Below are 24,129 nucleotides of genomic sequence, written 5' to 3' on the forward strand. Positions count from 1 at the left end.
GAAGCAGTCATTCATGCAAAAGGAGGCATGACCAAGTACTGAGTGCAGACACATGAACATACTTTTCAGAAGGCCGACATTTCTGTATTAAAAATCCTTTTTTTATTGGTCTTATGAAATATTCTAATTTTCTGAGGTACTGATTTTTGTGTTTTCATTAACTGTAAGCCGTAATCATCAAGATTAAAACAAATCAAGGCTTGAAATGTTTCACTTTGTGTGTAACGAATCCATATAATATATGAGTTTCACTTTTTGAATTGAATTAGTGAAATAAACTGACTTTTCCACGATATTCTAATTTATTGAGATGTACCTGTATGACTGCAGCTCTAAAATAGGAGTGTGATTGAGAGATGGAAGAAGATATTACAGACACTCACCACTGCCTAGCCAAAAACACAAGGTTGTGAAATTAGTTTAGAAAAAACATTCAAGCTTTATTCAGAGATTTGATGAGCAGGATAAACATCTCAAAAGGTTTAAACTCCCCCAGAAGTCAACACACAAGCTGTCATTTTTTTTGGACAAAATACAGAAACAAATTGCGTTCCTGAAAAAAGATAGAGAGAAATGGAGCATATCAGATACAAGTGAGATGGGACCTCAGGTTACGTGGTCTGCCCCAGGGAGAAAAACGGAGATATGAGTGAAGCCATAATTAGAATCCTTACAAAGGAGATTCCAGTTACAGCAGTCAGTGAAACTTCGTAAGACACTTTGATTTGTAGACAGGAGGAGCTGGGACTGAAGCAGTGTTAGGAGGAGTGTGATTTAGGTGTAGGCTTACTGTTTATTTGCATTTTTCAGACACACCTGTCCACTATACCCGATGGTGCATGAACACGCATAAAGTCTTCAAGAGTGAAAGTGTGGGTATTTGGACAGACCCCATTTTGATGCCTACTTTTGCATTACCTGTATGTGTGATCTACATTTCCTGAGAAATGACACCATTGGCAACATCATGATGGCAGCAATCTCACCCAAAAACTACATGCTTTGTGTGTGTGTGTGTGTGTTGTTTTTCTTTAACATTGAGTTATTACTAAAGATCTTACATTTCTTGTTCAAGATAAGGTAATCATCAATACAGTGACCTGCTTTCTTGAAATAGAAACAAAACTTTTTTGAAGGAGCACTTCCGGTGCCAGACTTATTTTTTAAATAAAGTCAGTGATCAGTAAACAAACAAACATCTGTGTGGGATTGGGGCAGAGGACAGGACAGGACAGGTGTTATGCCGAGAACTTCCTGTCGCAGTTGTGCGCGCACCCGTGAGTGTAGGCAGTTCTCAACGGGCACGCAGAAGTCTGCATAACACCGCTTCTGTCCTCTGCGCAGGCGCAAAGAGACATTTCCTGGTACGACATGTAATATAAATACGCTGGTGTCCTCCTGTTCAGTCGTCGTTAGAATACACAAAACCAATGATTCCCATATGTCCAGTAGTGTCCTTCACCTATGGTGAGTATCAATAAAGGTGTTAGTATTGTTTTACAAGCTAGAAAGATGTATGGTTAAGTAACTTAATAAATGTAGAAGCAAAATGAGTATATTTGCGATAATGGACAGTCCTTGGGCCGCTCAGCCGAGCCTGCTGCTAACTGTTAGCTTAGCATGATCCTCTATGTCTGTCCTCCGCAGTGCCCAGCCGGCTTGGTGAAGATGCCAAAATGGCTACCGGCAATTACTTTGGATTTACCCATGGCGCTGCCGCCCAGTACAGGTACAGGAACCAAAGTAATTTTCCTCTATTTGGGTTCCCACATGCTGCATATTGTTTCTTATCTCAAACGTGAGCTGCGTTAGTATGTGATGCAGCGATGTACAGCTGTATGGTGCCTACTGCTACCATTGTTCAGGCTGGGGGAGGGGGCGGTTATCTGCTGCAGCTGCATCAAACGGGAGTTCACACTGCGGTGATGGAGGAGAAGATCAGATATTATACTGGAAGTCCAGTCTCAGTATTGCATCCAAAACACAACACAGCGGTCTATAATATTATGAGGAATAAACCTGCCGAAGTTCGCCAGTGATTTTTAATCCACCACCAGGAATGTGCGCACTGACATTTGTTTTGCTGGATACAATTACATTGCGACAAATAAACCAGTGAATTTATTTGACAAGCGCACCGTAGTTTGAATGAACAAGGAAGTGTGTTATTGTAGGTGTGAACATACAGTTTATAAATAAAATAAAACAGGGTTCATATGACGTAATGTTCCACAACAGTATAATTATCCATATATCCGTTTATTTCTTACTATGTGTATGTTGTGCAACAATACACAAACGCAAATTCCTTGTATGTGAAAACCTACTTTGCAAGTGAGGTTATACTAGAAAATAACTAGCTTGAACAACATGTTGTCCGACCATGTTGGAAGGCAAAAGTGTTTAAAATTAATTTAAAACCTAAATATCATTCATTTAATTGTGGGTTACTTAATATCATTAGGCAAAGGTCTTCCTCTATCCTGTCAGTCTCTTCCCACCATCCCAGTCGGTGATTCTATTGTAGAGCTGTCACAGCTGTGTGTGTTTTGTAGAGTATTTTACAACAGGTTTTAATGTGGCTCAGCCGATCATAATTATTTTTTTTCCATTTTAAAATCACTGCCTCAATAGAAGTGACTGGCCAGCTAACCTTTGATATTTTTCTTTTGTGTTGTCCTAACAGTCAGCAGCCAGCTGCCGGGGTAGCATACACACATCCCACCACAGTGGCCAGTTACACTGTTCATCAAGCACCGGTGGCGGCACACACTGTGGCAGCGGCCTATGCTCCCTCTGCAGCCACAGTTGCTGTAGCTAGGCCTGCGCCTGTCTCTGTAGCAGCTGCTACTGCTGCAGCTTATGGAGGCTACCAGCAAACCCACGCTGCGACAGACTACGGCTACCCGCAGCGCCAACCGGAAGTCCCTCCGCCACCACCACCGGTCACCTCACAAAACTACCAGGTACATCACAAGTTTGTTTAAATTCTTTGCCCACCATAAGCTCCGGCTGCTGGCCAAACGGCCAACTACGGTACTCATTTACGTCCAGCTGGCTACTTTATTCTATCATTTAGTTTGATTCTAATAAAGTTTTGATTAACAAGATGCACTTTGCTATGAGAGAGAGAGAGAGAGAGAGAGAGAGAGAGAGAGAGAGAGAGAGAGAGAGAGAGAGAGAGAGAGAGAGAGAGAGAGAGAGAGAGAGAGAGAGAGAGAGAGAGAGAGAGAGAGAGAGAGAGAGAGAGAGAGAGAGAGAGAGAGAGAGAGAGAGAGAGAGAGAGAGAGAGAGAGAGAGAGAGAGAGAGAGAGAGAGAGAGAGAGGCTGCGTCCAGGGGAGCTGCTTTCAGCCATGCTTGTTGTTGCTGTGCATAATGACTTTTTCAATTATCTCAACAAGTCAGACTACTTGACCCAATATGATTTTCTTTTTATCATATTAAAAATGATACTGCATTTCCGTGAACGATATGATGTACCCCTAACCAATCGAACATCTCTAGAAAAAGATAGAAATGGTGTTAGCCGATTGGTTATTGCGCATGACGTACATCCACAATGTCCTGGGTTTGGTTCCTGTCGTGGGACTTTTTGTTGCATGTCATATGGTCTTTCTCTCTGCCCCTAATTCTGCACTGCCTTGTCAATTAAAGGCAAAAATGTCTTTCAAAAAAAAAAATGGCGGTCCACTTCACCTACATTTCAGTGTCCTAGCAAAGGTTCTGAATACTTTGTTTCAGTTTACTTCTTGTTAATACATTTACGTTGAGTTGTAAAATTCTGATTTGTGCTTTTTCATCATGGGGTATTGAATGTTGATTAAGGGAAAACATATTTAAAATTTAAGCAGAAGGCAGCAACATAAGGACGAAATAGAAATAAATGTAATGGTCTGAAACCTTTCTGAATGCACTGTATGTGCCCCCCCCAAAACAAAAAAAAACACTGTACCTGTTGTGTAATAGGTTGGGTAATTGTTTGGGTGGTTTAGAAACCACCAGTACTTTTTCATTTAATATTTTGTATTCACTATCTGTAAATGGACTGAAATCAAACGCTCCTTTATCCAAACCGCTCCTTTACCATCCACGCACCCTGATACATCGAGGGCAGATTGGGGTTTGCAGTCTTCAGCATGTGGACAGGGGGAACCAGGAATTGAACCGCCAACCCTGAAACTCTGTTTTCCTTTGCAGGACTCTTACTCCTATGTCCGGTCCACAGCTCCTGCTATAGCTTATGACAGTAAGCAGTACTACCAACAGGCCACTGCTACAGCGGCAGTCGCTGCTGCACAGTCACAACCCAGCGTGGCAGAGTCCTACTACCAGACAGGTATGCAAATACACACCTGATTTATTTATTTACTTGTACCCCTTTTTTAAAGCAACATATATGACACTGGTTTACTAATTGCGTGATCGACCCGAGTTGTTCCCATTCATATGGGACAGCGTGTCAGCCTGCTTCTCACCACTGGCAGAGATTCCAGTCTGTAGTGTAGTTCCATAAATTTCTGATGATCTACAGAATTATACTGAATTACAAGTTAAGTTATAGTTTCCCCCTCTGTATGCACGCTACCTCTTTCTTGAGAGCCCACTCTTGCCGACCCTAACCACCGTATCATCTGGTCTTCTTCCAGGTGTAGTTTTTTAAGTGTATTAAAATATTGTCTGTGATACAGCAGTGTTCTCCTCCTGTTGCTGTTTCTGCTCTGTGGGTGGCACATGACATGTTTTGTTGTCTTCCAAAACTATTTTTCATATGAGCTATATATCTAGGAGCTAACCCGACTAGCATGGTCTAGCTAACATACAACTGTCCCACAGCCAAAGCTGATCAGGTGGAACTCTCCAACTTAAGAATGTATGCTCCCCATGTCAAGACGTACACATAGTAACAAGTTAATTCAACAGTATCCATTCAACATTTTGCTTTACATTAACAAATGATTTTGAGAGGTATGCATAATATCCACTTTGTGTTTTCTAGCCCCCAAAGCAGGATATAGCCAGGGGGTAACATCATACACCCAGAGCCAGCAGACTCGACAGGTGACTGTGATAAAGCCAGCTGCTCCCAGTCCAGCCTCGTCCACCTTCTCCATCTACCCAGTGACCTCCACTGTCCAGCCTGTGGCCGCTGCTGCCTCTGTGGTCCCTTCTTACTCCCAAAGTCCAACCTACAGCACAAATGCTGTCACCTACTCTGGTAAGCTTTCAATGTTGTTTTAAAGCAGGGGTGGGGAACCTCCGGCCTTCGGGCCGTATGTATCCGGCCTTCGGGCCGTATGTATCCGGCCTCTGGGCCGTATGTATCCGGCCTTCGGGCCGTATGTATCCGGCCTCCGGGCCGTATGTATCCGGCCTCCGGGCCGTATGTATCCGGCCTCCGGGCCGTATGTATATGGCCGCGACACCGTATGTATATGGTCGCGACACCATTTGATCCGGCCCTCGAGGTAATTCGTAAAACGCACGCAAACAAAATCCTCTAGCAAAAAGAACTAGAAGGCAATATCTTAAAAGGGCGACTGATTGTTTTTACTGGCCAAGGTCAGGGTCCCTGAACACAACACGAGCGGAATGTGTCATCACGTGGTCGTGTCAAAAAACTTCAATTTTAAACGACTGTCATTGACATCAGTGAACGCAGCGTGACGGGTGTAAAACAGAGAAATGTGGAATGTCGCACTTTCCAGGAGAAATGGACGAACGATTATTTATATGTGGAAGAAAAAGTTCAGTGTGTCTAGTTTGTGAGGACGCGCTTGCGGTAATGAAAAATAATCTTGAGCGTCATTACTGCACGAAACATGTCGAACTGCACGAGCTGAAAGGACGAGTGCGTTTGGATAAAGTTAACGCTCTTCGGTGGAGTTTGTCCCAACAAGCAGCTCTCTGCAGAGCGGAACATACAAACATGGAAAGATAGATCGGTAGACCACCACACCAAGATCAGACTGTTCCATCACTGCTGTGCAATTATCACTGCCATGTACAATACTCACTTTATTTTCTATCAACCACTTGGTACTTATATTATTTTTTATTCTATTTAATTATTGTTTACTGCCTTTTTACTTCATATGTTCTTTTGCTGTGACAAGATACATTTCCCCGTTGTGGGACTAATAAAGGATTGTTTTCTGATAAAACAGAAAGATACATGGATAAAAAAGTTTCTTTTTTGCACAGCATAAAAGAAAGGTGAAATGAATGGGCTGTGTCGTAAAAACAATTGCAGAGGTTATGAGTTCAATAATTAGTATGGCCCTCGAGGGATGTTGTAAAAAAAAAAAAAAAAAATGGCCCTTGATAGGAACAAGGATTCCCCCCTTTAAAGAGTATAGTAAAGACATTGAAATTTGTAATTGATTGACTTTATTCATAAGGTATCACCAGTAACAACTCTAATAAGACTAATGGTGCGTTCACACTGGACGCATTGCGTTACTTGTGCGAGTTTAACCGCCGCATCATTTGTTTTCTGACGCTATACGGGCTGGGGAGGAGGCGGGGCTTACCTCCATGTAGATCCCAACAACATTTCATCAACCATGGCCAAAATAAGCACTATTGCTTATTGATGTTGTGGAAGTCCCAGATTCATCAGGAAATCAAACTCATAACATCATCTGGCGACAAACTGCATTCAGTGTCTCTAGCAAGTCATAAGTCTGAATTAATATTGTTTACTACAGTGGTATGAAATAAAATGAACAGATTTTGCTGTGATTTTTCTTGCCGTAAGCGTATCAAAGGGATGCCGAATTAACTACATAATGATACCAATTAGTGAAAAGCTTGAATTAATGTGCAGCCAGGGCTGTCAAGCAAAACATTTATTTAAATGCTTGTTTTCTGAATGGAGATCGATTCGATCAGGGCTAGGCTAAGCTAACATTGTAGCTCCGTCAACACTCAAAACAACGTCATTTGGGCATAAGTACAGCGGCAACTTTATTGTTTATACCATAGACAGTCTGGGGTTTATACATTTTTGTCCTGTCTCGGCTACTGCTCCTTCGTTTCGCTTTTAAGTGCTTTATCCTTTTCCAGGAACCTCATACTCGGGATATGAGGCAGCCGTTTACTCTGCAGCCTCCAGCTACTACCAGCAGCAGCAGCAGCAGCAGCAACAGAAGCAGGCAGTGGCAGCTGTAGCAGCAACAGCAGCATGGACAGGGAACACTTTCACCAAGAAACCCCCCTTTCAGAGTAAGCAGCTTCGGCCAAAGCAACCGCCCAAACCTCCTCAGATCCACTATTGTGATGTCTGTAAGATCAGCTGTGCTGGCCCGCAGGTGAGTTCAATATGAGTTAACATCACATTCAAATCAAGTAGGATGCATGTAATGATATAAGTTTATTTTAGGATGCAGTATTGTTGTGGGGAACCTGTCGCAGTGTCCGTCTAATCTTTTCTCATCTCCATGATGATTCACTTGAAGTGATGTACAATGCTTTGAAGTTTTTGAGAGGTGTGCTTTCAACATGTCCATGCAGACAGACTATAAAAAATGAACATACAAACTTCACGTTGCTGTGAGTAATGTATACACATATTTGCAGTCAATGTGTTGTCCTTCTAGTTGTAACTGCTGTGAAAGTAAAGAGGGCCAGAGCCAATCGGCAGGTATTGTATTAGCTATTTCTGTGACAGATGGGTGTTAGAGGGTTATATATACCCTGATCCACTACATCGGCTGTCTGTTAACACACATGAGCAAGTGAACAGTGTGAGCGCTTCAGAGTACATTTGTTAAAACAAAACATCCTTACCTTTTTTTTAGTTTCCTCAGCGTAGTTGAGAGAAATCCTTGAATGAAATAATCAATGTTTTTTTAGGTTACCAAAGTAACAAAATCATTAGTGTCCCAACAAATACTTGTCAACCAGTGTGACTAATGGCTCTGTCTTTCTCCAAACATTGAATGCATAAGACCTACAAGGAACATCTTGAAGGCCAGAAGCACAAGAAGAAGGAGGCGGCACTGAAGGTTTCCCAGAGCAGCACCAGCAGCGGTAGTGGTGGAGGGGTGTTGGCCCGCAATGCTCAAAACCAGCTCCGCTGTGAACTGTGTGATGTTTCCTGCACTGGCGCCGATGCCTATGCTGCACATATCCGTGGAGCCAAACACCAGAAGGTATGAATATGAGTGGGACTTTACATATCAGTGTTTCCTCTACCATTGTCTTGGCAGGGCGCTGCGCCACGCCAACGGAGCCCAGCGCCCTGCCTGAAATTCAAGGTGTTTTTTTTTTGTTTGTTTTTTCTCAAATAAAGAAATGAATATATTTTAATTATTCACAACTCACTTTTCACATTGACAGGTCTCTTTTATTAAATAAACTAAACGCTTATGCTATTGATCTAATTTATGTGCACGTTTCAGTTTGTACTGTCTACTTTGCGCATTCACATTCTCTCCATTTTGCGAAGGGCGGGGCTTCGCAGCTGACACACACACACGTGCGCACACACCTACAGAGCGGAAGAAAGGAGAGGGGATAACTAAATAGAAATCGTGCCGCGCACACAATCTCCCCGCGCAGAGCACGCAATCCCCCCCCGCACGGTGAGCGCCCCTCCAAAGCCATAAACCTAGGGGAAACACTGCATATCTACCCTGAATCAGTCAGCAACGAGTGGGATTAACCTTTGTTAGATGGTAGTAACCGACAGCCCTCTGATGCAGCGCCATCTCTTTGTAATTTGGTATGGAAGAGAAAATGCGTAGACACCTAGAGATCGTGCAACTCCACAGAGAAGGAGATAAAACAGACAGGAGATGAAGTGTATGAACTAGGGGCCAATAACGATAATCAATATATATTGTATAACTTTGTCTAAATGCTTTTAAGCATATGTTTAATTAAAATCCTGCAAAAGAGAACTTTACAACATTATCTATAGTATGAAAAATATAGTATGAAAAATTGCTCTTTGCATGTGAATTTTCACCCTAAATCTTGTGTGTTTTTAAAGTTACTGGTAAATGTATCAATCTTGTGCACTTTAAGAGCAAACTAGAAGAACAATGGTGACAGAGTGGTGGCTGACTCGTGTTATAATAAAACAAACCCAATTCATACATAGGTGAAGAAGCTGTATACTTTGTAAGTTAAATTGAAACCTGAGCCCTTCTGAAAAATACTCTCTTTATTTTTATTTTCTCCAGGTTGTGAAGCTTCATACCAAACTTGGTAAGCCCATTCCTTCCACTGAGCCCAGTATGGTCACTCAGACGTCGTCCTCCACCACAGCTGCTCCCAGCAAGACCAGCACAGCTACCCTGAGCACTTCCAGCAACAGCAGTTCTCTGTGTGTGGCTGCCTCCACCTCCCCTGCCACCAGCTCCAGCACCACCTACCTGAAACCTGTCAACATAGTCAGCAGTGGAATGGCAGGAGTCAAGAACCAATTGGCCAATAACCTCTCCGCTGCCAACTCTGCCTCAGCTGGGAAGAAAGTCAACACTCCCAAGATCAATTTTGTTGGTTAGTAGCACACGTGCAGGACTTGGCTTCTTTCTGTTTCACTTGATCCTTCTCATGAAATCTTGAAATATGATGAACCAATCTTTGCAGTCTTATGCTTTACTGTGTTAGCACGGCTTAAATAGTGTTGTGTTTGCTCACTGTGCAGCACAATTATCGACAGCCAAAAATCCATTACTTTATCGCTAGATGTTTTCTTTCTTCCAGCAATCCAAAACATATTCTGGGTTTCACTTTGTGAAAAGCTCCTCCTGTTTTTGCTCACTATATCACGATGTGATCCCACACATGAGGGCAGGTGTTAACCAGGTTCATAATGCTTTTGTTACAAATAAAATTAGGCTGATTTTCAGTATTTATTTAAAAGGGACCATGAACCGTCACCATTTGATGCCCCGTACCAGATTATAGCATCTGTAGACCCATGGCAAGTCAAAACAAAGAAAGCACAATTACAAACGGTACAGAGTAAAAAGTAATCTGTGATTTTGATGCTCTTTTTAAATACATATTTGTAAGTTATCTTAAAAACCAACTGCACCAGAAATATCTGTTTGATCGAGTCGAGAGCACATGACTCCCTCTGGTGCTCTTTCTAAGTACTCAAAGACACTTTACAACAGAAACATTTCGTACCAGCAACGTACATACAAAATCGTACACGCAAGATGAAAAGGCAAAACAACAAACCCAGAAGAGAGCAGATAAAACTAGCGGAGTGATGAGATGGGGAAAGGAGATCTTGAAGAGGTGTTTTAAGGGCTTGTTTGAAAGATGGTGTTTGACTGTCTGATGTAGTTGGGAAGGCACTCCAGAGGGAGGGTGCATCAACTGAGAAGGTCCTGGTGGGCTTTAGGGTATTTGCCTCTACGGACCTGAGGCGGGGGGTAATGTGGCGGAGAGATAAGGAGGGGTCAGGTTGTTTAAGGCTTTGTAGATCAATCTTGTATTTAACCGTGAGCCAGTGGAGGTTTCGAAGAACTGGTGTGATGTGGTTTTGGCGGCGGGTGGAGGTGAGCCGGGGACCAGCGGAGTTCTGGACGTTTTGCAGTTTATTTGTGATTTTATTAGGGGATTCCCCTTGCCTAAAGTTGTGGAAATGTGTCTGTAGCAGTAGTTAATTAGGGTATGCTTTGAAAAGCAATGTTTGAGATCAAACAGGAAACGCTAAATTTATTTATGTGCTCATTGATCTAAATGACAGCTTTTCTGTACATAATGCTAGAATGTGAACGTTTCAAACTTTCTACTTGCTTATTCTTTAATGGCATTTATTTAAAGTCCTTTTTAGTTTACATGTGTTTCTGTTTTAGGAAGAAAATCCTTTTTGTAAAGCCATTTAATCGAGCCTAAAAATAGAGTTATTAGTTGTTGGCTATATTACAATCTGCGCTGGTTATAATGCTCGTCATGTCCACCAGTGTTTCCCCTACCATTGTCTTGGAGGGGCGCCCCCCCTGAAATTCAAGGTGTTTTTTTACGGACCACAGAGCCCCCCCAAAGAAGTAAACCTAGGGAAAACACTGTCCACTGTATTAACCATTTTGACAACCACGTTAAGAAATCTCTCCCTCAGAATTCCTCCTCGCAGAACCACCTTACCACATGTCACATTGTCTTTTTATGTTTAATTATTATATAGAACTAGTTTAGCAGTAGCACTGTTAATGGTCTATGATTTAACAACATTGTAATCTCTCGAATGCAGGTGGAAATAAATTACAGACCACAGTGAAGATGGACGAGACCAAAGTGGAGGCTTCTAAGCCTGCAACACCTTCTCCTGGTGACTCCAAGAATGAAGTTTCCGATTCTCTGTCCGCATCGGCCTTGGCTGCGCTGCAGAGTGACGTGCAGCCTGTTGGTCATGACTATGTTGAGGAAGTAAGTTTTAACAGACTAATTAATGGGCTACAGCCAACCTACACTGACTGAGCAGAAAAGTGTTTTAAATGTTGAGTGTAATACATGGAACTCTTTTCTAGGTCCGAAATGATGAAGGCAAAGTCATCCGCTTCCATTGCAAGCTGTGTGAATGCAGTTTCAACGATCCAAATGCAAAGGAAATGCATCTTAAAGGTCGTCGGCATCGCCTGCAATACAAGGTGTGTAGCTGACTTGTCTTGCACCACTCCACAGAATATTTCTACACGCTGGTTTATTCATCCGATGTCTCGGCAGGAAATGAAGTTCTCGGGGTGCGCCCAATGTTCAGATGTAGAGCAGACACCTCCTCAAATAGGGATTCAGTCCATGCACATCTGATCTAAAAGCTTATTGGCTGATTTAAAAGAGTAGGCATATTGACTGATTCAGTGCTGGATCAAAGACATAGCCATGCTCTAATTTTATGGTTATGAATTTGGTAAAACTTCCATGTTTATTGATCTCAAAAGAGAACTTGTCCATGCTGAGAGCGAGTGGAAGAAGCTTCATGAATGAACTCTTAATGTTCTGCTCTGAGGTACGAAACCTGATTAAACTTTCTGCCAAATGTCCAGGGATGATGCTTGATCAATATTATTTAAACATGTAATATGTTTAAACCATCACTTTTCCTTTTCTTATTGATTACCCTTGTGAGAGCTGACTGCATTTCCACTTTATATCTGAATGAAGTATTCTATATTACACCCATTAAACAGCTTTTTACATGTGATGTTTTGTAGAAAAAGGTGAACCCGGATCTGCAGGTGGAGGTGAAGCCCAGCATCCGAGCCAGAAAGATTCAGGAAGAAAAGATGAGAAAGCAGATGCAGAAAGAGGAATACTGGAGAAGAAGAGAGGAGGAGGAGCGCTGGAGAATGGAGATGAGGTATGGTTATTACTTATTAATGTTTGTCGAGGGAAGATCTAGTATATCACTAATGATGTATCCACAGTCTTGGGCTGTTAACTGGGCAGATACATTGGTTATCAAAGTCTCCGTTTCTAAAAGGGTTAAGATGAACCTGTCGGCAGTCTTTCTGTACAGATGGGTAATACATTAAAACACAAACGGACAGCTTTCCTCCCGTTGCGTTTCCAAGTGGTATAATTCTTGGTGCCACTGTCGCTAAGACAACCGGATCGCTTTCCATTTCCTCAGAGCTGCCAACAACACAGGCAAACCTGCATTGTCTGTTTCTCAATTTTCATATGAACAAGATCGATCTACTTGGTTAACAACATGTCTAACTGTACCACTGGCAGCCCGGCTAAAGTTAAAGTACTACAGACCCCGATCTCAGTGCTACGATAAAGGAAAGAACTGCATCAATGATGGTGTATATGATGAATGCAGATGGGTCCATACAAGGCACGAGGCACACGGATTTGGATCACATGACACATGATCCTGCTTTAGTTGCCAGAACGCTCTGCATTATCAGCCCCTGCTGCATCTTTAACCTCTGTAGGGTCATTTACATTTACACCAGCATTTTGGATACGAGGAAGGTTTTGGGACAAAAGGCAAAATGTCTTTTAAGAATCTAAAGCAAGTCCAGTTACATTTTGACGGAACACTTGTAGATACACCATGACTGAGATGACAGTCTTAACTGACTTGCCGAATGACGCAAATGCTTTTGGAGGAATGGGGTTCATCACACTAGAATACTAGACATTTAAAACAAGTTTCAACAGTTTTTCACATTTAAAATGTGATGGAGACGAGCTGCGCTTTCATATTTCCAGGCATTATGAAGAAGACATGTACTGGAGACGTATGGAGGAGGAGCAGCACCACTGGGATGACCGTCGACGTATGCCAGACGGGGGGTATCCACAGGGGCCTCCTGGCCCTCCTGGTCTGCTTGGAGTCCGGCCTGGCATGCCTGGCCTGCAGCCTCAGGGGCCTGTGGTAAGGCTTTATCTTAGTGTCCATGTATATTCCTAGGGACCATAAGTTTGTTACACTTCACATTTCACTTTAGTAAATTATTTGGAGTTGGTAATCGTCGCCCCCCTAGTGACAAACTGTTGCTTTAATTCCTGGTTGTTGACATCTAAACACCACATCATCATTAGTTTGCATTAGCTTAGTTTGAACACACACACAGAAAGGGAAGGATATCGTAATATGTTTAACTTTTTCTTTTGCTGCAGAGAGGGTAGCCTGACTTACTTTTTATTTTTTCTTAACCAATTTTTAAATTTTATTTCAGGATTCCCTTTTGAGATTATTTAAAAATGTGTCAATAGATTAAAATAGTAGCAACAAAAGATGTTTTGCCTTATGCAGGACAACAAACCGGTTTTTATCAAGGCTTTATTTTCCATCACCATCAAACCTCCAGCAAATGTCTATTTCTGAGAAACCTAATGCATGTGAATCTTATTATGAGTACAGGCTGGTTCCTCTGGTTTTAAGTAAAACAACCTACACATAAAACAAAAGTATCAAAAGATGATAATCCATCTTAAATGAATATTGGAAACATTCTTGCTGATTTCAACCTTTGTCTTTCAGCCCCCACGTCGGCCCGATTCTTCAGATGACCGCTATGTCATGACCAAGCATGCAGCCATCTACCCCTCAGAAGATGAGCTCCAGTCTATCCAAAAGATCGTGTCAATCACAGAACGTGCCCTCAAACAGGTCTCAGACATAATTACAGACCAGGACAAGTCCAAGGATGAGGAGGAGAAGGAGAAGGAGAAGGAGGAGAAAGAACCCTCTAAAGACAGGTGTGATGTCTGTTTGTCTACTGATGTTTGTTTAAGAACACAGCAAGGCTAACATTTAACCAAGTCCTGCACAGGTCCAGCTTTGCAAACCCATGTTCAGTTGAAGCTTGTTTCCGTTGAAAGCTAACATGCTAGCTTGACAGCTGTGAGTAGTACGAACAATAGCCATGTTTGTTGTTTACGCTCATTATGACGATGTAGGTGTTTTCATACGTGGACTCATGTTTAACATCCTGCAGCAGACTCTAATGATAAACCACCATCTGCTCTAGACTCGAGCTGTATCGCAATATACCAGAGAATTTACAAATCCCGTAGGTATGATTTTTCAATACCGTCAAAAATAGACTCTTCGCTTTCTATTAAACTGATGGGCCTCCCAAGATGCATCGGGCCCGGTGGGACTAAGTTCACTTCCCAATGGGCTCAAGCATCTAAGCAGGGAATTCATTTTATTAAAAAATGTTAGCGGAATAACTGTTCGTAGGTGAGTTATGTCTGTGAATAAATGCTAACACTCCTCCAGACCCAAGCATAGTCCCACCTGCTGATCTAAAGAGAAGGGGGTTAGCCACTACTTTGGCCCAGGCTCACTTAAGGTGGACTTTCCTTTGTTAAGGTGGACCAGCTTTAATCATTTTTAGTAACAAGCCACTCCTTCGAGTTTTGTTTAGCTTTTTTCTTTTCTATTTTAACACATGCGCCGTGTATCGTATATCCTAGTGAAATATCAGGACGTCTAAGCTGCTTTTCTTCACTCTGAGCTTTTCCAGAGGTTCCAGGTTTACGCAGTAAGATCATTTGGGGCACAGCTGCTGACTACTTATGTAATATATCCAATGTACTTGTGCAGTTCCCCATCACCCAGGCTGGTGCTGGACTCTGTGAAACCTTAATTTTGCATTAATCATACAATAAATGTATCTAACGGCAGAAGTGAGTGATGGGTTGTCAGCTCGTCACCTTTCATCCAAACACAGCAATGTGCAAGAGGAAAAAGAATTAGACATTATTAGACGGCTAAATTGAAGAGCTCTAACAGTTTACTCTATAGTGTTGACAAAATGCTGTACTCTGATATGTTTCACTTCTCGGAATGATGACATTTTAAAGTTTGCCGTTTTGCTCCCCCATGTTTTCCTGTGTAACTGTCCAGAGCCCTGAAGGGAGTGATGAGGGTTGGAGTCCTGGCCAAAGGCTTGCTGCTTCGTGGGGACAAGAATGTCAACCTGGTCCTGCTCTGCTCTGAGAAGCCCACACAGAGCCTCCTCACCCGCATTGTGGAGCACCTCCCCAAACAACTAACAGTACTATCTTTACAAATATCACACCACAATCAGTTCCTCCTGTGGCCACTATAATAGGTACCTCTCTGTGCCTTTTGGTTTAGTTGTTAAGTCTTCTGTGTGGAAGAATGAGAGCACTACTCATCTAGAGATGGTTTGGGGAATGCTGGCTTGTTGGAGAAGTAGGTGATGCAACAGGCCTGAATCAAGCTGATGTTCCAACATGGATTAGAAACAAAATTACAGGAACTTGACTCCAGTATTACAAACGGTTCATACACAAGTCACTGGCTGCTCATTTAAATGCAAATGTATTGACACAACTAAAAATAGGAAGCCCTCCCTCCCTGCCACGTGACCTGGTTACATGCATAACGAGTCATGTTTCAACAGTGATTGATTCCACTGAGCAGTCCACGTGCACTAACTGTACCTATAAAAGTGGCCACGGAGTAGTATAGATGACATCAACTAAGTGTCTCGATCTGTTACTTTGAGCAATGACTAGTTGTATGTGCAAGGGACTTTGAAATAATGTTAGCGTATTTGCATCTACGCCATTTCTTTCAGATGGTAACACCAGAAAAATACGAGGTCAATGGATCCACCGAGGAAGGAGCGATCATACTGACATCCTGTACCGAGCCAAAGATGCAAGTGACGATCACCCTGACTTCACCTGTCATCAGAGAGGAAAATGGCCGGGATGGAGGTTGGGAAACCCATCGCAGCCTTTCCCATTGCACCTCCTTTCTTGTCTTTCTGCTGTCTCTCTATGAAATCAGTTTCAATATGTTTGTTGACACCCTGAAGAGCGCTGTGCTGCTGGCACTCCACAAACAGTTTTGTTGGGCTTTAAATCAGATCATCCTGTTAACTTGCTCTTCATATACGATTCATTTGGATATCAGAAATGAACGACAGGGCCACCAACCAAGGAAGCACAAGCTCATCATAGTTGCGAACTGTAGATGTGGTCTCTATACGTCAGGGTTTGTTGTGCACAGTCTATGGCCTGAACACATTTCATTTTTAATACCGCCTTTTGTTTAAACGACAAACCATTAGAATGGATTTCTTTTTTTTTTTTTTTTTTCAATAAAGATGTAGATGATCCGCTTTTACTGGCCTAAGGTGGGAGCCCATCAGAGACCCCCAACTTAGTTATTTTTCTCAATTAATGCTCGAATCATGTGGGACGAATCACTTCTAGTATTAAATGAAAACAAGATGAAAGAGGCAAGTGCCAGCAGTGTTGCTCTTAGGCTTTTTGCTCTTACCTCTCAAATGCTATCTTTATCCTCTTAAACAAAGCATGACCAGTGTTTGCATTGTGTTAAGTCTAGTTAATCCCAGGTGAGATTCTATTTTGTTTCCTGTGTTCCAGGGGATTCTGTTTCCATGTTATTGTTGCTATAATCAATGGGAGACATGCATTACAGTATCTTTTCTCCAAATTTCCTTTGAGATGAGGAGACAAAAAAGACAATTCCTTTTGAAGATGACTAAATAGACAACAGAGGAACTTCTGTCCCTCACGTTTAATTTGGAATTAATTGTGCAAAGATGTCTGAATTTTACAACCCTTTTCTCAAATCAAGATTTGGCAGAGGAAATTGGATGTTATTTTCCCACAGGAAACAAATCTTCCTTTTGTGTACTGGTGAACCGCAGTTCACCATGCTGAGGTCCCCTGTTCTGAAGTGCTCCCCTGAGTTGATTGACATCTTCCTTTTACACACATAGGACTCTAAAATGAAAGCCTAACAAGTTTTGTCATTTTGATTTCGCTGACAATGGAAAGATTAGGACAAATCATTTGAAGATGGACCGCTTATAATTTACAATCACCATATTGTTTTTGAATCTATTTAAAATAACTCTTAGGGGAGTATTGTTAAAAGTTCAGGTACAGAAGGCTATGACAGGAATCTTTGGTAAACACTGATGTGTTGGGGTCTTATTCCAGCCTCCTGATGTTAGGTATGCATGCAGTGATATCCTAACCCCTTTTGTTTGCTGGTAGTTCTCATGTTTTTTTCTCTTCTTCAGCACCCATTGCTTCCTCCTCTTTATATTCATAGAACTATTTACAAGTCCAGCACAAAGAGCCCTTTTAAAAAAACAACAAAATTCCAGTGCGTTGTCTCCCATCAGAGGTTTAGCCCAACAGCTTTCGGAAGGATTTTTGACCAAGGTTTTCTCACATCCCAAAGACGTTGCCACACCTACTATTGCCATGCCACTTTATCAGGTCGCTCCCTATTAGCCATTTTCCCTTTCTTTATCTCTGCACCAAGTTCAGACTAATGATCATGATCCATGGTGTCCCTCCTCTGTCCCAGTGCGTTAGTGAAGAATATCTAGCAAAATAAGACAGTTCCATGGTACTTACTTACCAAGGTGACTGAGCTTTTTTACACACAATTACCTGATCAAATGGATTTGGCTTCAAAACATTTGGGAGTCATGTAATTTAGCTCGATTGGGGCTTAGATATACTAAACGCATCAGTCTATTTGTGGTCTGTCGAGTCAGTAAATGAATTCCCCTAGTACAGAACATAATGACGTAACAATCTATCTCTCCACCTGTATGTTGGTTTGTGTAGTCAGATCTTTAACGTCGCTAACCGTTTTTAAAATGACAAAATCAGCAACCAATTGTCGGTTGTCATGGAAAGAGACATTGGTATGTGTGGCAATGTGTTTGTTCTTTGCCAGCCTCGCTGACCTGGTCAAACACCCATTCCTCATCACCATTTTGACACTTCAAATCCATTTTTAGATGTAACCTCGGGTATGGTGAAAGACCCAGCGGACGTCTTGGACAGGCAAAAATGCCTTGACGCTCTGGCTGCTCTGCGCCACGCTAAGTGGTTCCAGGTTCGGAACATCATTTTACTTTCTTATTGTAGCCTTATGAGATGCATTATTTCTTTGTTTATTCATTTATTTGTGTTTTACACATTTGGTTTTCATTTTATAGTAATGACGAAAAATTAAGCAAAAAACAAATAATAATATTCAAGGATGCCACATATTATAACAACAAAGATCTGGTATGTGTTGATTTTAAATCTAAGTTTATTTGAAACTGATGAAAAAACTACTCTAGCAAATAACCGGCATCCTTGTATTCTCTTTTCAATTTTCCAAATACTGCGTTATAGTTACATGTGATTCCATAAGGCTGCACAATAACTTGCACAGAGTTGTGCCATCAAGAAGTGCTTTCATGTTCAACGTTTGTATTGTTTTTATTCTATATATTTTTGTAGAATAGGGATTGAGAGAAAAAGGAACATCTGAGTAGTTTCCTGTGATTCTGCTAGCTGAGCAAAAGCACAGGCAAAGTAAAGCAGATTTCCTCGGCTCTTTCAGTCCCTATACTCTCCTTCAGGTGAACTCTTGTACTTTGAAGTACCTGTTTGTGAGATACCTGGATAAACCTGGGGTCAGGGTTTAGAAGATGACAAGTTCTCATTTCTTGTGCATCTTGCAAACTTTGAACTCCCTTACTAACTGTGAGGTACAAGACTACTGGGAATGGCAGCTGATTGCAAGCTCTTATGGCTCATACGCACTACAAACCATACTCAAGCTTCCATTATGCTCAGTAGTGTTTGGACCTCTGAGGCAGAACTGATTCACTTGTTTGGTCCATCTCTTGTCACTCCTATCACTCCGTAAACCTAACTTTATTGCATCAAAAGGCTAGAGCAAATGGACTTCAGTCCTGTGTGATCATCATCCGAATCCTGCGAGACCTCTGTCAGCGAGTTCCCACATGGTCGCCCTTCCCAGGATGGGTAAGTGTGTTACTTAAACATGCCGATAAAACATTTCGAAGCACTAAGTTGAATTGAGCTCCTATTTAATTTTTTTATATATATATATATATATATATATTTATTTATTTATTTATATATTTATATATTTATATATATTTATTTATATTTATATTTATATTTATATATATATATATTTATTTATATATATATATATATATATTTATTTATTTATTTATTTATTTATTATCGTCATCTAGCTGCCAAACACCCGTCTCGTCTGAATTTGTCAGAGTATGAAGTCAGATTCTCCTCCTGCACTAATGTTTAGGAGAACAGTACGGTTTGCATTGTGCTTGTTGAGCTTTCTCAGACTGTGATTCTGTAAACATAGAATATCAGCAGCCAAACATTTGCAAAGGCATGTCTGTATGTTAGTTATATTTCACTGCCTCTTGCACTAAATATGAGTTCTCTGTAATTATGTTGTATTCTTGACTATTGTAATGCAAGTGGAGATTGTGTGTTGCCCCTCATGTAAGCATGTTCTGGGTCCACTGTGTTCAGGCCATGGAGCTGCTCGTTGAGAAGGCCATCAGCAGCGCCTCGGCCCCGCTCAGCCCAGGCGATGCTCTGAGACGTATCTTTGAATGTATCTCTTCTGGGATTTTACTCCCTGGTAAGATGTTTACCTTCTTATGCATTGATTATTGCTAAATGGGTTAGGGTTTAGGTTTCTAGTCTTGCGACCCTCACAGCGTGGTTTGTTGTTCAGTATCTTGCAGAAGGACACGTGGATCCAACATCACATGTTGTTGTGTTTTAAGTACCAGTTTGTGTGAAAGTGATGAACTGTACATTCTCATATAGAAGCCAGTATTCAGTTAGTGGCCGGGTCTCACACCAACAAATAAGGGACAGGTAAAGGACGACTACAACATGTCTTACTGCACAATGTCACATCATTTTAGTCAATTATTAAGATAAGGCCATAAAGCTTAAAGACAAAACCTTCTATAGTTGAATATCAATTTTACTATTTACACGTATCACAGACTTCGTTTGAACATTTGGTTCTTCTGCCAATGTTGGCCATGAGAAATCATATTCTGTAAATCAAAAAGCAGATTCAGAAAACTTTCAAATATTGTTTCATTAATTATATTTTTATTTTGACGACAATTCACTAATTGCAATTCGTGTGTGTGTGTGTGTGTACGTACAGTCTCTGCATTGCTTGATCCAGGCTCCCTGTCTGTGAGCTTGTGTGTTTCTCCTCACTTACTACGGTGGCCAAATAAATAAATCAATGAATCATTACATACAAACGCTGTTGATTTAAACCAGTGTGGTTCAGTAAACTTCACTCAGACGGGTGAAGGCAGATAAGCGAGCCACTGCCCCCCCGGCTCCTGGAGAGCTGCTGCTGACAGTCGGGGTGGATTGGATGACTGAGCGCCTGTGTGCCGGTCCTGTCCCGCTCACCTCTCACACACGCGTCTCCTTCACGTCTCGCTCGCGGCTCTTTTCCAGTGCGGATTCCTGGGGATAGCAGTAAGCAGTATAATGGCAGGGAAACCCTGGGAACTTATCGGGAAGGGTTTAGTCTACATTAAATCTGAAATGGGGAATTTTAAAATGAGGTCTGTCCAAAATGGAGGCCTGGTTCTCTCCGCCACAAGGTAGATGAAAGCTACTATTTAAGAATTAGTTTGTTTTTCCTGTGCATATGCATCGTTCATACATCTGGCCCCATAACTAAATGTGACGACAATCGACCGGCGCTGAGCAGTGTTTAAAAAAAGAAAATAAAAGAAAGTGGGGGTCACCTGCTGGCCACTGTGGAGCTACACACGATGTCTCGGTCAGGCGGCCGTCCTCAACTTTGGTCCTGACTGATCTGGATCCCCTGAATGTTACAATAGGCAGTGATGTTCTCAGTGGCCACTCACTATTGGTCGGCCCACAAGGGGTGTAAAGTGTGTGTGAAGGACGGGGTCACCTGTGGAACAACAGTCTAGACTGGTGGACATTTCTTAGAGGACAAGTCCCCTTATTGTGTCCTGACTTCCATAGCTGGACGTTCACCTTATCAGCATCTTTCGCTGTCTGATTGTACACCTTCTTTATTGTCTTTATTTATGATTTAATATTGTTTTCTTCACATAATCTTTAACCAAACAGTAATATGTAATATGTGAGATGTAGATCTTTATGGACACTGTCTCGACTGGTGGGGGAAGGGCCAAATAATCCTCATGTTTACAAAGACTGGGGTCAAAGGCTCCCAAAATGATCCACAAATAGTTTAGCTTCTAAACATTAAATGGTATAAACGCAGTGACGATGTTTAATATGTACTGTACAAATAACATGTGATCCAACTTCATGACAATATCAGGCACCACGTGTGTGTTGATCACAATGTGTGACTTTTATTTCAGCTTTATCTTTACATTTGAGATGTCGTCAGGATTTGTAGACCTGCTGTATTGATCCGGAGGACACGGAGTCGTAATGAAGTGAAACTTCACTAAATGCAGTTGTATTTCTTTAACAGGTGGACCAGGGCTGGTAGATCCTTGTGAAAAGCGGCCTGTGGATACCCTCACGTCTATGGGAGAGCAGCAGAGAGAGGACATTACCTCCAGTGCCCAAGTACACACATTACATTCACTATCGAGCTGATTGAGAACTTTATAAATGATGTTTAGAACAGCTGTGATGATGAATGTCCGTGTTAGAAGTGAAGTGATTGATTGAGACTGTCTAATTAGATTTGAATAATGAATTGGCTTGATCTTCAGTGCCAGCGGAGGATGACTGTTCCTTGTAGAGATGAACCTGCTGACTGCGTTCTGTTTCTCCACAGTTTGCTCTGAGGCTTCTGGCTTTCCGTCAGATCCATAAAGTTTTGGGTATGGACCCTCTGCCACAGGTCAACCCTCGCTTCAACGTCCGCAACAGCCGCAAGCGCCGCCGTGACAACAGTGATGGGACGGACAGCTTCGAGGGTGAAGGCAAAAAGGACAAGAAAGATTATGATGGATTCTAAGCTTCTATTGTACATTTCAAAGTACTAACATGTCGTCTGTACTGGCTAAGGCCCTGTGTTGCTGTTGTTCTTTTCCTTTCTAAGCTACAGATGTATCAGTGGAGCTGCAGCCTCACTGCTCTGTACCACACACACAAGGATGTGATGTTTGTGTGCTGTTCTAGTTTAGATTCTTCAGTCCTCTGTAATATTAAGGCCGTTTTTACCTGATGTGTTGGTGACATCTGCCGCTGCTCCCCTCTGCACTGTGTCCGTTTTGATTTGAAGTGGAGATGTATGATCAACAGCACTAGCACTTAGCAATGCTAAATGTATGCCTTCATTCATCTGTATAGTTGCATTCAGAGGTGGACGGTGTTGTTACGTTGTAAAGCATTCTTTTGGCCAACTAAAAGTTTCAAAGTTTTTCTTTAGAATATGACTTACTGTGTTTTAATGCAGGTGATGTTTGATGCTGTGTCTTGTTCTGTCTCCAGCGGCTACACTGAAGTTTAAAAAGCTATGAGGCATTCCACAAAGATTCAGAAGAACTTTAACTGTTGATAGATCTTTGTTCGTAGTGAAGCTGTCGGCCCTAAATGTGGTTTTATGTCTTTTCATTCTCATATCTATGGAAGTATTTGTATAATCTTTAAATAGATAAAAAGGCTTTGGTTTGTGGAACTCATGACCATGTTCACATTGCGCACTGGCTTTGGCTTTTTAAATGTTTTCCTTGATAATAAGGAACTTTATTGGCTTGCTTGCGTTTTAACTTGGTTAGGTGCTAAATGAAGTTCATTACTGGAACTGAGAATAGAACTCCTGACGGAGTGGGGGGGGGGGGGGGGGCGCTGATGTAACCGCCCCTCAGTGTAGGTCCTGCTGTGAACGCTTGCCGTGCTCTGCATTCTGCTTTATAACCCCAGGGGCAGAATAAATACATTTCCAGATTGAAGGGTTGTGCCTTGCTTTCTCTCATCGTATCGTATCGTATCGGACTCGGATTAGCAACACAGCTACTTTACACACGACTGCTTCCTTCCTGTGGTGCTGCTCAAAGCTTTGGGTTTGGTTTATTGACGCCGGCCAGCAAAAAGAGATAACTAACTTCAAAGATGATTTGCAGGTTTGTTTCAGTTCAGGGAACAATTCAACAGTTCCCTGAACTGAACATATTATTGCACATGTGGTGGTGTCCTGAGACTTTGTCCTGTAAACTTTATGCTGCACAGAGAACAGGCAACTGAAGTATACAAAATATACACGCGTGATTATTAAAACGTTAAAAAAAATATGCTTCTCCACTATGGAGTTAAAAATGGTTATGCAAGTCTTTACCGACTAACAAATAAACAAATCCATATAACAAATTAAAAGCCCTAAATCACTACTGTATCACAAAAATGCAAAATGCCGATTTTGAAAGTTGGAAAAGCTATTAATTCCATTAAATAAGCGAAAATCAAACGCTCTGTTCTATAACCCAACTAGTCTGTAACCACTTAAAACACCATTTATTGGCTTGATTAATTAAATGCATCACAATACTGTACGCCCACAGGCTGCAAGCGCCAGCGACCACATGGTGAAGTCATTCAGTGGTGGAATAGAGGAGAATGGGAGGTTCTGATGTCTCCCAATGAGACACACACACACACACACGTCTGATGGTTTTTGTATAGACAAACCAAAACATATTAAAGTCTGCAGTTTTAGAAAATATAATTTGAGGCCCTGGTTCATTGTTTGACATGTATTCTGTATGAAGCACAGTGAGAAAAAGGGTCCCATGGTTTGTGTTGGACCACGAGGCCATCAGGACGACAGGCTTTTACTT

General features: G+C 41.8%; 1 protein-coding gene across 2 annotated transcripts; it reads left to right on the top strand.

Moving 5' to 3' along the window:
* Positions 1–1,324: 1,324 nt before the first annotated feature.
* zfr (zinc finger RNA binding protein) lies at positions 1,325–22,989 on the top strand. Of its 2 annotated transcripts, XM_029439244.1 has the most exons (20): positions 1,325–1,467; positions 1,648–1,729; positions 2,687–2,966; positions 4,199–4,337; positions 4,998–5,216; positions 7,067–7,311; positions 7,951–8,154; positions 9,190–9,508; positions 11,217–11,392; positions 11,494–11,613; positions 12,178–12,323; positions 13,187–13,352; positions 13,962–14,179; positions 15,336–15,486; positions 16,036–16,177; positions 18,253–18,350; positions 19,181–19,276; positions 19,823–19,934; positions 21,816–21,913; positions 22,128–22,989. In XM_029439244.1, the coding sequence occupies exons 1-20, from the start codon at positions 1,431–1,433 to the stop codon at positions 22,308–22,310; spliced, it is 3,231 nt and encodes a 1,076-aa protein (XP_029295104.1). In that variant the 5' UTR covers positions 1,325–1,430; the 3' UTR covers positions 22,311–22,989. The 2 variants fall into 2 exon arrangements, 1 of the variants encoding a protein (XP_029295104.1); XR_003832773.1 differs by lacking the exons at positions 18,253–18,350; positions 21,816–21,913; positions 22,128–22,989 and having other exon boundaries at positions 19,823–19,857.
* The last annotated feature ends 1,140 nt before the right edge of the window (positions 22,990–24,129 follow it).

Source organism: Cottoperca gobio, chromosome 9, assembly GCF_900634415.1.
Source record: "Cottoperca gobio chromosome 9, fCotGob3.1, whole genome shotgun sequence".
NCBI lineage: Eukaryota > Metazoa > Chordata > Actinopteri > Perciformes > Bovichtidae > Cottoperca > Cottoperca gobio.